General features: G+C 40.6%; 1 protein-coding gene across 2 annotated transcripts in view; it reads right to left on the reverse strand.

The window, feature by feature from the left end:
- Window positions 1-1673: 1673 nt before the first annotated feature.
- CARD9 (caspase recruitment domain family member 9) overlaps window positions 1674-14068 on the reverse strand; it is an 84738-nt gene continuing 72343 nt past the window's right edge. For both annotated transcript variants that reach the window (XM_089677032.1, XM_089677031.1), the window contains exon 13: window positions 1674-6114. In XM_089677032.1, coding sequence (XP_089533158.1) covers window positions 6033-6114 — 82 coding nt within the window. In that variant the 3' untranslated portion in view covers window positions 1674-6032. The remainder of the gene's footprint in view (window positions 6115-14068) is intronic.

Below are 14068 nucleotides of genomic sequence, written 5' to 3' on the forward strand. Positions count from 1 at the left end.
TGGCTGCATCTTTGTACAGACTCTTGAACTCTCCCTTGTTAGAAATGGTCATACTTTTTTTTTGCTGCAAGGGACTTTGGCAACAACAATATATATTTTGTAGAACTGCTTGTTGATAATTTTCTTTGTGCAGAATACTCTATGGACACATGTAGACAGCACAATGCAAGTAAAGTGGCTTTACAAACCAAAATGATAGTGAAAAGAATTGTTGAGAACAGCTTCAAATAACAATGCCCAGAAGTTTAGAATGTGATGCACACAATATTTTTGCATAATAAAATAAAAGTTAAGTAAAGTGTATCTAGCCCCCCCCCCCCAAGAAAAAAATAAACCTTTAAAGTATAACTGAAGGCAACATTTTTTAAGTTTTGGATAGAGTGGAGAGGAACTATTGCACTCTGTGCCCCGTTAAGGAGATTTATTCTCTCTATTTGTCCTATTTACCATTATCATTGGAAGTGAAAGTAAAATAAAATCTCAAATTATGGGTTATCCTCAGAAAATAATTTTGACTATTTATGGTGACCTGAGGGTCCCCAAGGGATTTCCCTAATTTGCAGGGATTTCCCATCACTTCCTGTTTGGCTATGGGCAGGAAGTGAAGGGAAATCTCTGCAATGGGACATAGATGACAAAAAAAAAATCTGACGGGTTATAACCTCACTTTGCTTTATCCAAAATTAAAAAAAAAGGTTTTGCCTATAGTTCTACTTAATATATTGCAGCTCACCAGTCCTTAGATGCTATGGCTGCATTAGTTTTATTTTTCAGGCTTTTTCCGCTTTTCACCCGGTAATCATGTAAAGAAAACTTTACTTGTACCTGGGTGGCTACACTCACTCCTCTACTGAATCTATGGACGTGAGAGAGATGGTTGTCACACATACTGGACTTCAAGCACCTTTTTATCTCCATCACATGAGGGGTGGTGGAATTAATCATGTACAGAAGATAACATATTTTGAGCTTTCAGTTCAGCTCACAGGAGGTGACAAGGACAAATGAAGCCAGCACATTTAAGGACTCTTAATCTGCAACACATTTCATTTTTGTTAATAGATTTACATATCATTTAATAGAACGTTTACAGTATGCTGAGAGCATCCTAGGACTCACCAGTTTGGTTTCAAAGGACAAAAAGGTCTTGCTGTATCATATTGGGTTGATGTTGCTCATTGATGAGAATCGTTCATTAGTATCTCTCCCCTTAACTATTATTCTTCGGCAGCTGGAGGTTGTAAGCCCTGGTTCACACTAGCCCTCAGACTGCAGGCTGGTTGCGGGTGCAGGAATCGCACCAGAATCACACCTGTCCCTGCACCTGAATCGTGCTGCTCTTGTGAGACACGCAGGGATCCCATTCATTCTGAATGGCACCCCCGATGCATCTCAGATTGTGGGTGTAGGAATTGCAGGGAAACCGCATGGTCATAAAGACCATGCAGTTTATGACTATGCAGTTTCCCTGTGGATGTGTTTTTGAAAAGGTGCATGCACCTTTCTTTTTTGCATGAAACGCAGGCACAGCATCCCATTCAAATGAATGTGTTGCCATGACTGCGCAAACACAGGCTGCACGGCCCCAACTAGTGTGAACCTAGCATATAAAAGGAAAACAGTTAATTCATCCAGCTTTATGCAAATTACAAATAAACCACACCAACAATGACTGCATCAATAAGTGAGTTTAATAGAACATTTTTTACTTTTTTAAAAAAAATAAGTCTATAAAAACATGAACACATTTTTCCATGACATTACAAACATTTTTAGGTCTGATACAACTTTATAAGGCTGCTAGCTGAAAGAGTCAGTCTACTTAAAATATTTCAGTTTTGGGTGAACCTTAGCTCTATCTGCCCAAAGCAGAACTAAGGGTCATTCACAACTAAACGTAATGCAGGAAAGGCAAACACCGCACGTGAAGGAGCTACCCTTGCGAGACACAGACAGGTGCCAATGAATTGTTAACAGCACCCCAAATGCATACCCGCATGTTTGTGGCCAACAAGTTTTGGTGGGTACGCCCTGAAAAAGTAGTCCTTGCGGTACGTTTGGCAGCTCATGTGCGTTCCAGTTGAACCAACCCAAATGCAAAAATAAAAAATGATGAGAAGGTAGGCTTTTTATTGCAGAGAGACATGCAGTGTCTCTTCTGCAATAAAATACACTTCCATTCCTATTCGCCATCCTCTGCAGAATGCATGCACAGCTCAGTTTACAGAAGTGACGTCAGCAGGGGCAGACTGACCATTTGGAAACTCGGGCACTGCCCGAGGGCCTGGAGTCAGTAGGGGGCCCCATGAGATGCCCCTGGTACCTTTTTTAAAGGCTTTTTTGAGTTTGGGCAAGGACACAGGGGCCCCATGATCCCCTATTGCCCAGGGGCCCCATGAGTTGTCAGTCCGCCCCTGGACGTCAGTTTACAGAAGCACAGTACAGAAGTGACATCATCCTGCCCCAGGAAATCAAAACGGCCTAAGATCATCACCTGAAAGAAACCAGGGAGAAGTCAGAGAGGGACCTCGTGGGCACTGTACCATTGAAACTAAGGTAAATATTTGTGTCTTCAGTTCTGCTTTAAGGGTCTGAGTTCGCAGCTACGTCCCTTCAAACCACTTAATTTCCCTTCTGCTTTAGTCTCTACAATGTTAAAGAATACATGGAAAATCCAACAGCGATCCCATTTCCTAGAGATATTAAAAAAAAAAAACAATGAGCGGTTTAAAGGAACACTAAACCATACTCTTATTATCTAAAAATAATCTATACAGTTGTACTACCTAATGGCCCTGAAATCTATTTTTCATTAAATTATTTTTTACTGTGTTTTTCTGCCTCCTTGTAACATCCTCTGTGAGTTCCCATGCCTCTCTTTTTCCCCTTACTTGCTTGGAGAGAGCAATGCGCCTTAGTTGTGGTTATTACAAATCCCATAGTATCTAGTCCATCTAAGGGAGGTTGGCTACATTCCTACATACATTCAGATCATGGCGAATGAACATCACCTCCTGTAATAGGAAGTCGGACCACAGCAGCACAAAAAAAAAAAGAAAGAATCCGGACATCTGGAGGAGGCGGAGAGCAATAGAAGGTACATTTTTGAGTTGAGAATCCATACTTGAGTTTAGTGTCATGTTAACTCCTGTATTTACCAAAAACTGACATTTTGAGTGAACTGACTCTTTAAGATAAATACATAACACTGTTTCAGCTGCACCCTCCAATATGTGTCTGTATTGTGCAATATTATTTTATTACCACATTGGTTAAAAAATAACATGAGAACAAGTGGCATTGCCTTTCGCCTACTCTGCATGACAAGCAACAGTTTATCTCCTTTTATGGCAAGCTCAGTTACCCGCACTGCTTCTACAGCTGACATTTTAACCTTTACTGATTTGTTTGAAAGTTTAAAAATATGGGTGCGCAATCTAGGTAATATAGACTTCCAGTACAGTTTAGCCTTCTGCTTTTTTGGTGTGCCAGTGTTCATATACTAGGCATGTTTTAGTATGTGCTGTTAAATGGCACCTTCACTGTGTACAGAATGCCGTGATGTGTATTTATGCAAGAAATATTTATGGCTAAATGTATCTGAGTGATCCTTGAAAAGAAAACATATAAAAATAATTAGCCAACAACATTAAACTGCAAAATACAACATGTTGCACAGCTGTTGGTTTGCCTCTTAGTCCTCTTTCAGACAGGGCAGACTCCATTTTGATCAGCATGGTATTTGTCCGCTGATCAGAGCAGAGCGGGTGGATGACAGGTCCGTGTCAGCTCACGCAAAAAACAAAGTCCGGAATTTGCTGCACTCCTTGATTGCTTGATTGTAGTATCAAAATGGCATCACAGACATAGCACGAATAATAAAAGGTAACGCATTTCACGCTAGAAACAGCACTTACTCAAACTATGTCTTTTTATTATTCCTGCTATGCATGTGATGTCTTTTTAATACTACAATAAAGTAATGGAGGAGTGCAGTAAATTCCAGACTTTGTTCTTTGCATGCTCCCACAGACGGGCTGTGCATGCACCCTTGTTTGAAACTTGCAGCAAGGAAGCTTGACAGTTTACCTGGAGCGGCACACAGTTTCTCGCTTTATTCCATGTCAGCTCAGTTTATGTAGAGTGGACAGAGACAGAGCCTGCTCTGCTCTATAGGCAGCTGGGTGTAAACAGACTCCGCTGTCCATTTACACCCAACTGCCCTCTGATCTGACCCACCTTGACAAAGCGGGACGGATCCCCTCCTGTTTTTTTTTTTTTTTAAAGACCAGATCAGATTGAAGGTAGGTGGGTGTAAATGAACACAAGTCGATAGGGCCGAACTCACCATCCAATCAAGTCTGAAAAACTGACAGGCAGAGCTATTCGAAGCCTTTGTGTAAAAGGGTCCCATTTGTCGAAAGAGACATTAGTGCAAAAAAAAAAAAAAAAATCAGATTTTGCAGGTGAACTGACCACATCAAAAATAAAATATATTTATACACATCACTTTTTTTAAGTTACAGAGAGACAAGGTTTTGATGCCCTGTCAGGGCCTTATTGTGGTCTGCATCCCATTGGAGAGATTTCATTTCATTTCCTGTCCTAGATACTCAACAGGAAATGAGAAGAAATCCCCTGCTTCCTGTTCTGGTAATGATTGTAAAATGTTGGATTTCCCATCACTTTCTGTCCTGTGACAATGGTCAGAGGATGAATCTCCTCAGTGGGTGCATAGACCGCAACAAAAATCTGACCGGCATTCTGCACTACATCCAACACTTAATATGGAACTAAACCTTTCTATTCTTTACACCCAAAGAAGCTGCCACCTTAGCTTCTATTTGATATGCAACTGTCATGGGGCGGCCATCAGTTCTGAGACCAGCCATTTGATGGTTTGACAGCTTGGTGACAAGCAAGCAAATGTGACAAGTTAGCCTTCCTTGCATGGCGGGAATGTAACTGTTTTTTTAAACTGTTACAACAATAGGTTTAGTTCCACTTTAAAAAGTTTTTGTCTTTAGGTATACTTCAATATTCTTTTTTCTTTGCCTTACCTGAAGCAGGCCATTGTATGTTTTAGGTAGGCACACAGAGTTCGCGCATGCGTCAGAAGTAGTTGTAACACATATATAATTGCAGGTTCAGAGCATAGTGGCTAATATAACTGCTTGAACTGGGTTTATTTGTCTGGATCACTCCAGGAGTCCCACTATAACCTTTGTAGGTATCGTTTTGGGTAAAGCAGAGATTAAGGTTATAACCTTAGCCATACTTTTAGTACTGCTTGTGTCCCCATATAAGACATTTTCCTCACTTCCTGTTCAAGGCATAATCTGCTGTTTGTTATGGTGTCATACAGGCAGGAAATAAGGAACAATCAGACAGTAGGGGAAGCAATCCCCTGTATTGGAAACGTATAGTAACTTCTCGAACTGTAGAGCCAGAAGCTCTGAGCACTGCAGATAATTATATTAAAAAGCTGGAAAAAGTTATATAATATTGTAACATGAATCTAGACATCCAGACTCTGGCTTGATAAAAATGGGCTGCTCTGTCTAATTAGGGAACTGCAGAAATTGCTTTTCTGGGGGAAAGATTTCTGTATATATCTACAGCAACACACCTGTAAAGTATAACCAGTTGGCAGTGCTTATTGGTTGGAGTTTGTAGGCAGTGTTAAGCAGGCCATACATGGGTCAAATTCTGAACGATTTTTTGATCGAAAACATTGTTCGTTCTGTAATCCGATGGTGCCACCAATGATTTTGAAAATCAGTAATTTTTTATGAATTTTCCAGCATGCTGATAAACGAAATGGGGAGGAACCACAAAAATCGGCCGGTGCCATTGCCCCACTAACAGCAAAAATTGGCTGATTATTCTTCGGTCCAATTTTCGAACAAAATATCGTTTGAAAATCGACCCATGTATGGCCCTTACAGTTGGTGGTTCGAAGGTTTCCACTGAATCAGAATGCTGCTTATTGTCACATCTCTGATGATCAGCTGTGTTGGTTTCTCCATTCTTTATGGGGTCACGTCAGTTTCACTTTCTGACGTATAACACTCTTCATTTTTCGGGGAATTTTTGAATTTCAAGGCCCTGATCCTAACAAGGAAAATGAAGGATTTTTGTTATAGGATGCCATTAAGTACATCACATACATTAGCTGAGAGACAAGGTTTAGTAAGGGAAGTTAAAGGTTATCCTAGCAGATGGTGCTAGGTTAGAAAAAAATATAGCGTATATCAAGGCAAAAAAAAGGAAAAAACATATACAGTACATCTTCTGCAATACAAACATGTTCCCCAGTTTTTATGGTTTCCAACCCAGCAAGTACAGGAAAATACTGATTGATCTGCCTAAAATGCACTCATCTCCTAAACTCTGGTATGGGCTGACAACAGCATTCCTGCAAACTGATTAGCCCCTTCATTCCTAAGGATAAAACAAATCTAAATGCCTAAGCACAAATTGGCAACGTTGACATGTTAGTAAAACCGTACATATCATCACAACTACTTTGTATAGCCAGGTGAATTATACCTTGGTTTTTTTCAGGACAAATTGAAAAAAAAAAAAAAGGAGAACTGGTCAAAAATAGTAAAAAAAAAAAATTATTTTTTTAAATTTAGCTGTGTGTTTCTTGTTACTACCATAACCTACCATCAGAGAACAACCCAAATTACATTTTCCAGCTCTTGATGATCGCAGCGATACCATATATGTGTATGTTATGTTGTTCGTAACCTTAACCACTTGAGCTCCTGAGGATTTACCCCCCTTAATGACCAGGCCTCTTTTTGCTACTCAGCGCTGCACTAATTCAACTGATAATTGTGTGGTCATGCAATGCTGCACCTAAACTAAATTTACGTCCTTTTTTTCACACAAATAGAGCTCTCTTTCGGTGGTATTTGATCACCTGTGCGCTTTTTATTTTTAACGCTATAAACAAAATAAGACAAAATATTTTGAAGAAAAATGATATTTTTTAATTTCAGCTATAAAAAATATATAGTAAACTCAAAGTTAGTTATAAATTTAGGCCAAAATGTATTCTGCTACATGTTTTTGGTAAAAAAAATCCCAATAAGTGTATATTGATTGCTTTGTGTGGAAGTTATAGCGTCTACAAACTATGGTATAGATACTGCAATTTACGACATTTTTTTGCTATACAGCGCTGCACTAGTTTAACGGACAATTGCGCGGTCATGCAATACGGTACATAAATGGAATTTATGTCCTTTTTTTTAACACAAATAGAGCATGCTTTTGGTGGTATTTGATCACCTGTGCACTTTTTATTTTTGGCGCTATAACCAGAAAAATTTTTGAAGATAAAAATTTCTTTTTGAAAAAAACAATATTTTCTCATTTTAGGCCAAACTGTATTCTGCTACATGTTTTTGGTTAAAAAAATCCCAATAAGTGTATATTGATTACTTTTAGTGAACGTTATAGCGTCTACAAACTATGGTATAGATACTGGAATTTACACAGCTTTTACTTTCTGACTGCCCATCACATTTCTTGAGGTGCTAAAATACCAGGATATCACAAACACCCTCAAATGACCCCTTTTCAGAAATTAGACACCCTAAACTATCTGCTGAGAGGCATATTGAGTCCATGGTAGATTTATTTTTTTTCCACAAGATTCTGGAAAATGACAAAAACTTCTTTTTTTTTTTTTTTTTACACGAAGTTGTCATTTAAATGATTTATTTCTCGCACAAGCCATGGATATATGTGGAATTACACCCCAAAATACATTCTGCTACTTCTATTGAGTATGGGGATACCACATGTGTGAGACTTTTTGGGAGCCTAGCCACATACAGGAGCCTGAAATCCAATGACCACTTTGAAAGCCTGAAGGTGCGTAATTTCCTCATTACACTTCCTCACTACCTATCAAAGTTTGAAGGCCCTGACATGCCAGGATAGCCCCAAACCCCCCCAAATGACCCCTTTCTAGAAAGTAGACACCCCAAGGAATTTAAAAAGAGGCATGGTGAATATTTTGCAGATCTCATTTTTTCTCACAAGGTTTTGAAATATAAAAAAATTGATCTGACGTTCACGGCAATACCTCACATGCATGGTGCAACCGCTGTTTAAATAACGGCACAGGGTCAAGGCTTGTGCAGACAGGTGTATGCGCATGGGAGGGGCAATTTTTTTTTTTTTTAGTTATTTTGATTTTTTTTTTTATTGTTTTTACATTGTACCTTTCATTTTTTTTTTTTTATCACTCTTAATGCTATAACAGGGAACGCAAATAACCCCTATAACTTCAATGGGCATTGTCATATATTCTTTTTTGAGAAACCTGGGGTCTATCAGACTCTAGATATCTCCTCTGCTCTTACATTATCTAATCAAACAAAAATCGGTGTGATCAGATGCTTTCCCAATTTACAAATGGCGCGGTTTATATCCTGCGAAACTGAAGTGATAAAATGCTTGTAGCTTCCGAATTTTTAGACTATAGAGATGATTGGCACCATTCTGGTCTCCAATCAGCTCTATGGTCAGCTGGCAGAAACACCGGCTGCATTCTCAGGTTCCCCTGATGGCACGGGACTGCCCAAGAAGGCTGTGGAAGGCAGCGGGGGAGAAGGGACATCATCTCCCACTGCTTGTAAAAGCAATCTTGCAGCTAATTAGCCACTAGGATTGCTTTTACATGAAAGCCGATCAATGGCTGAAAAAAAACGACACCAGGATGATGCCTGCAGCTGTAGGCATCATCTTGGTATAACCATTCAAATCCAGTGATGTACCAGTACATCGCTGGTCCTTGTTGGTTATATATGCTATGTTCTTTTTTTTTTTTGTATGCAGCCTGTGGAATGAATGAAAAAATTAGAAGAAATCTCTGCCACAAGTGCCAGTTCCATGACTGAATAAATGTCTAAATAGTGGCACGCTTGAATAAAAATTGTCCACGTATAAGTGGTACCCCGTATGGAGAAATGATGACACCAAGTCCCAAACTATCTTGCCACTGCTCCCCATGTAGTCTGGGCATCCGGGGGGGCTCCACGTGACTATCTTTTCCCTCGTAAATCCGAAACTTATAAGTATAGCCTGGTGTCCGCTCACAGGTCTTCTACATCTTGACCCCAATATCTGGCACGCTTGCAGGGGAGAAATTGTTTGAATGCAAGGCGGCCAGAAAATTAATGAGGGACTCCTCAACGCAGATGTTTTGCTGGGCAGTATAGACATCTGCAAATTTTAGGTTAAGGTGATTTGCGAGGGGCTGAATTTTGTGGAGCCGGTCAAATTCAGGGTTACCCCGAGGATGACAGAGTGTATTGTCGCTGAAATGCATAAAACGCATTATACTCTCATATCTATGCCTGGCCATGGCAGCAGAGAACATGGGCATATGATGAATCGGGTCTGCGGACCAACACAACCGCAATTCATTTCTTTTAGTAATGCCCTTGTTGAGGGTTAGGCCCCCAAAAAATGTAAATTTGAAAACCGTAATGAGTTTCCATGCGAATGGTCTGGCAAGGTTTGAATTTGGGTTGGCGGCAATAAATTGTTGTGCATATAAATTGCTTTGATCCACAATCAACGCATACAGATATTCCGTGAAAAACAGCTCCAAAAATCAAGGAGGTATGTGAAAGACCAGGATGTACTAGACCGCTGGTACTCGCCAGTTCACCAAAAGGTAGAGCGGCACTAGTACTGGCACTCTGCTGCATATGAGAGTCATCAAAATTTACCGGCAAGTGCTAACAGAGATCAGGCCTGATTCTATGAACACTGCGGTGTTGTGTGCAATGTATCAAGTGACAGTGACCTACTGACACTGCACTTGCTGGGGGAGAAGGGGGGGGTAAGCGTAGGGGCTAAACGCAGGTGCTGGCAGGTGCCGGGGCTGATCCCGCTAACGCTGCATTTTTGGGGACGCTATATTAATGTGAACGCTGGTATAGTGCTGACCTGATCAAAGATATTGACCAGTTCAGATGCTATACTAGCAATGGAGGATTATTGTACATGAGCGTGTTCCTGGCAATCAAGGGGTTAAATGTGATGACTGGTGTACTGACGGGCAATCTGACGCTGAGAGGGGTGTGAAAACCACGGGAGCGCGAATCAGGTATATATATATATATATATATATGTGATTTTGCGTACCCATGCCGCCCTGTAGCAGTATTTCTGCTGTAGGGTGGTCAGGAAGCAGTTACAGAAGAGGGTTGTGTTACAGCGCTGCGTTACTTTAACTGACAATTGCGCGGTCATGCAACACTGCACCCAAATTAAATTTACATCCTTTTTTTCCCACAAATTGAGCTTTCTTTTGGTGGTATTTGATCACCTGTGCTTTTTTAATTTTTTGCACTATAAAAAAAAAGGCTGACAATTTTGCGGAAAAAAAAAACAATATTTTGGACTTTTTGCGATAAAACATGTCCAGTAAAAAAATAAAAAAATTTAATTTTGTCACAAATTTTGTCCAAAATGCATTCTGCGACATGTCTTTGCTAAAATAACCCCAATATGTGTTTACATGAAAGTTATAGCGTTTACAAATGGCGGGAAAGATACTGGGATTTTAATTTTTTTTTTATACTAATAATGGCGGCGATCAGCGACTTATGGCAGGACTGCGGGACTGCGGTGGACATTTTGACACTGGGGGGGGAACTGACTTGGGGTCACTGACATCCCCAGTAACACCAATACAGTGATCAGTGAAACAAAAACCCACTGACACTGTACTAATGGCACAGGGGAGGAAGGAGTTAACATTTTTATTCACTGAAAGGGTTAACTGTGTGAGGGGAGTGTTTTACTAGGGGGCGGGTGTGTGTGCTAGATGGGGACAGGCTGATCCGGAAAGATAAACTCTTCTCTCCTGTTCAGCTTGTCAGGAGCTGACAGGCAACTGACAGAGAGCAGGGCTGTGTGTAAACAATGCAGCCCTGCTCTCTGTCAGCGATTGCCGCTAATCGCTGGGAAACGGCCGGTAATGACCAGCCGTGACCCGGCGGCTGAGACCCGCTGCTGACACCCGCGGGACAGGTAGGGCGGGCGCGCCCCCTACCTGTTTTGCAAAACCGCGTTTTAAAACGTGGTTTTGCGCAGCCCTGCCCTGCAAACGTTTTAATGCAGTGGCTGGGGCTCAAGTGGTTAATACAGCCCAGAAACAATAGTGCACATTTTGTTGTTTTTTTTATGTATAACACACTGACATCAATTTTTTTTCATCCTGACCTTTGACCCTGACCTTTGACCCTGACCCAAACACTTACCCTGGCACTGTACTTTGATCTAGGTATTTTTTTCTTTTTTTTTTTTCTTCTATTTTTTAATATTTATCTTTTTTTTTTCTTACAAACTATTTTTTTCCCTCTGCCAGGAGTTACAATGTATCTCTCTGCTCCATTCATAGAGAGAAAAAAAACACAAGGGGGCCGGGCTGTACAGTGACTGATCACTGTGATAGCCAATCAGAGGCTATCACAGCGATCATGTGACTCGGAATCGGTAGTTCGGGGTCCCGATCATTAGAACGGGATCCGGAGCTCTCAGTGACACTGCGGTCTTTGTGCTGGGAGCGGATATCTACAACATAAAGACTAAATCTATAGTCCAAAATAATTAGTTTTAATAGACTATAACTGTTCTGCTCATATTGTTGAAAATAATGTATGTAATATACTGCAATGTTATGTGATGTTGCTGCCATCTATTGGTCAGAGTTATTATTATGCCTAGTTATATCAGGTCTTGATAGGAAGTGGTAATTTTCACATAGAGACAGTGACCTTTAACCTGGAACTTCCTATCCTCCAATTCGTGACTGCTTCTGGATCTAGCAAGTAGCATACAGTGGAGCTCTGAGCTATTCCTGGACTTATGGTGGAATTGTCTGTAAGTACACTCACTGATGGGATGAAGCTGTTGTATAATGTTTAATGTACTGACACATATGTTTTGTTTGTGCTTATGTTGTAGTTTTACAAAGTTATTGAGAACAAAGAATACATACAGATCTGATGTCTCACATTTCTTGACTTCTGAATTATTGTTAGACTGTCTGACTAGTGTTATACAACAGTTCAATAACGCAAAGCAGAACAGTAACAGATATGGATAACACAGGATGTATGCACAAGACACAGGATAGTTGTGGATTTCTGACAAGATCTACAGATTTATTTGCATTCATCAAACCAATATAACACAATACACCCAATGGTATTTATATCAGACCAAAAGGTAGCAAAAAAGGAAGTTAATTGTTAGGGTTTACTTACACTTCAAAGTAGATTCTTATGTTCCCACAGCATTTTTCAAACAGAAGAAAGAGCATCTAGCTCTAAACAGCCAGCAATAAACATGGATGAAATATGTCTACAGACTTTACTGCCCAGAGATTTGAAATTCTGTTTGGCCAGTCTTGGGATATACTTATCTGCTGCTGTACAGTCAGGCAGGTGACTCACTTATTTACTGGCTTAGCAATGCAGCCTTATGTGTCTGTCTGCCTACCAGCCTGCTCATTGGACAATAAATCAGCATCTTTACCATCATCCCAATCAGCAGGAATATGATCCAGGCAGCAATAAATTTGAACCAGGAACATACCAAATTATGTCTTCATTTGAAACAGTAACCCTCCCCCCCTTTAAGTTTTTTTGGTGATCTTCTATGCATCTAATATGCATTTATTTATTCTGGCCATTGGAATGAATAAAACTCAAGTGCTAAACACACCTAGTGCTTCAGCGTGCATTTAGGCAAGCCGGGCTGTTTTTGCTGCAAAACGCTCCTCTCCTGAACGTGCTGGCACTGGGTTTTTATTCTAAACGCCCCTGCTTCTAAATGCCTATGTGTGTAAAGACACACATGCTAACAGAGGGCCGTTTAGAGGAAGAATAAAAAAACAAAACTATTTTTAAAATACAGTATTCTTTTTGACACTCACTGTGCAAGAGACCTTATTCCCTGCAGAAAAGCAAGTCCTCTTTACTTTTAATATACAGGTGAAACTTGAAAAATTTGAATATTGTGCAAAAGTTCATTTAATTCAGTAATGCAACTTAAAAGGTGAAACTAATATATGAAATAGACTCATTACATGCAAAGCAAGATAGTTCAAGCTGTGATTTGTCATAATTGTGATGATTATGGCTTATAGCTCATGAAAACCCCAAATCCACAATCTCAGAAAATTAGAATATTACATTCAATCAAGAAAACAAGGATTGTACATAGAACAATATTGGACCTCTGAAAAGTATAAGCATGCATATGTACTCAGTACTTGGTATGGGCCCCTTTTGCAGCAATTACTGCCTCAATGCGGCGTGGCATGGAAGCTATCAGCCTGTGGCAATGCTGAGGCGTTATGGAAGACCAGGATGCTTCAATAGCGGCCTTCAGCTCTTCTGCATTGTTCAGTCTCATGTCTCTCATCTTTCTCTTGGCAATGCCCTATAGATTCTCTATGGGGTTCAGGTCAGGCGAGTTTGCTGGCCAATCAAGCACAGTAATCCCACGGTCATTGAACCAGGTTTTGGTGCTTTTGGCAGTGTGGGCAGGTGCCAAGTCCTGCTGGAAAATGAAGTCAGCATCCCCATAAAGCTCATCTGTGGAAGGAAACGTGAAGTGCTCCAAAATCTCCTGGTAGACGGCTGCATTGACCCTGGACTTAATGAAGCACAGTGGACCAACACCAGCAGATGACATGGCTCCCCAAATCAACACAGACTGTGGAAACTTCACACTGGACTTCAAGCATCTTGCAGTGTGTGCCTCTCTATTCTTCCTCCATACTCTGGGTCCTTGGTTTCCAAATGAGATGCAAAAGTTGCTCTCATCAGAAAAGAGGACTTTGGACCACTGAGCAAAAGACCAGCTCTGTTTTTCTTTAGCCCAGGTAAGACGCTTCTGACGTTGTTTGTTGTTCAGGAGCGGCTTGACAAGAGGAATACGACATTTGAAACCCATGTCCAGGATCCATCTGTGTGTGGTGGCTCTTGATGCACTGACTCCAGCCTTAGTCCACTCCTTGTGA

This window comes from Staurois parvus, unplaced genomic scaffold (genome assembly GCF_062004578.1).
Source record: "Staurois parvus isolate SC_StPar_1 unplaced genomic scaffold, SC_StPar_1.0 ptg000176l, whole genome shotgun sequence".
NCBI lineage: Eukaryota > Metazoa > Chordata > Amphibia > Anura > Ranidae > Staurois > Staurois parvus.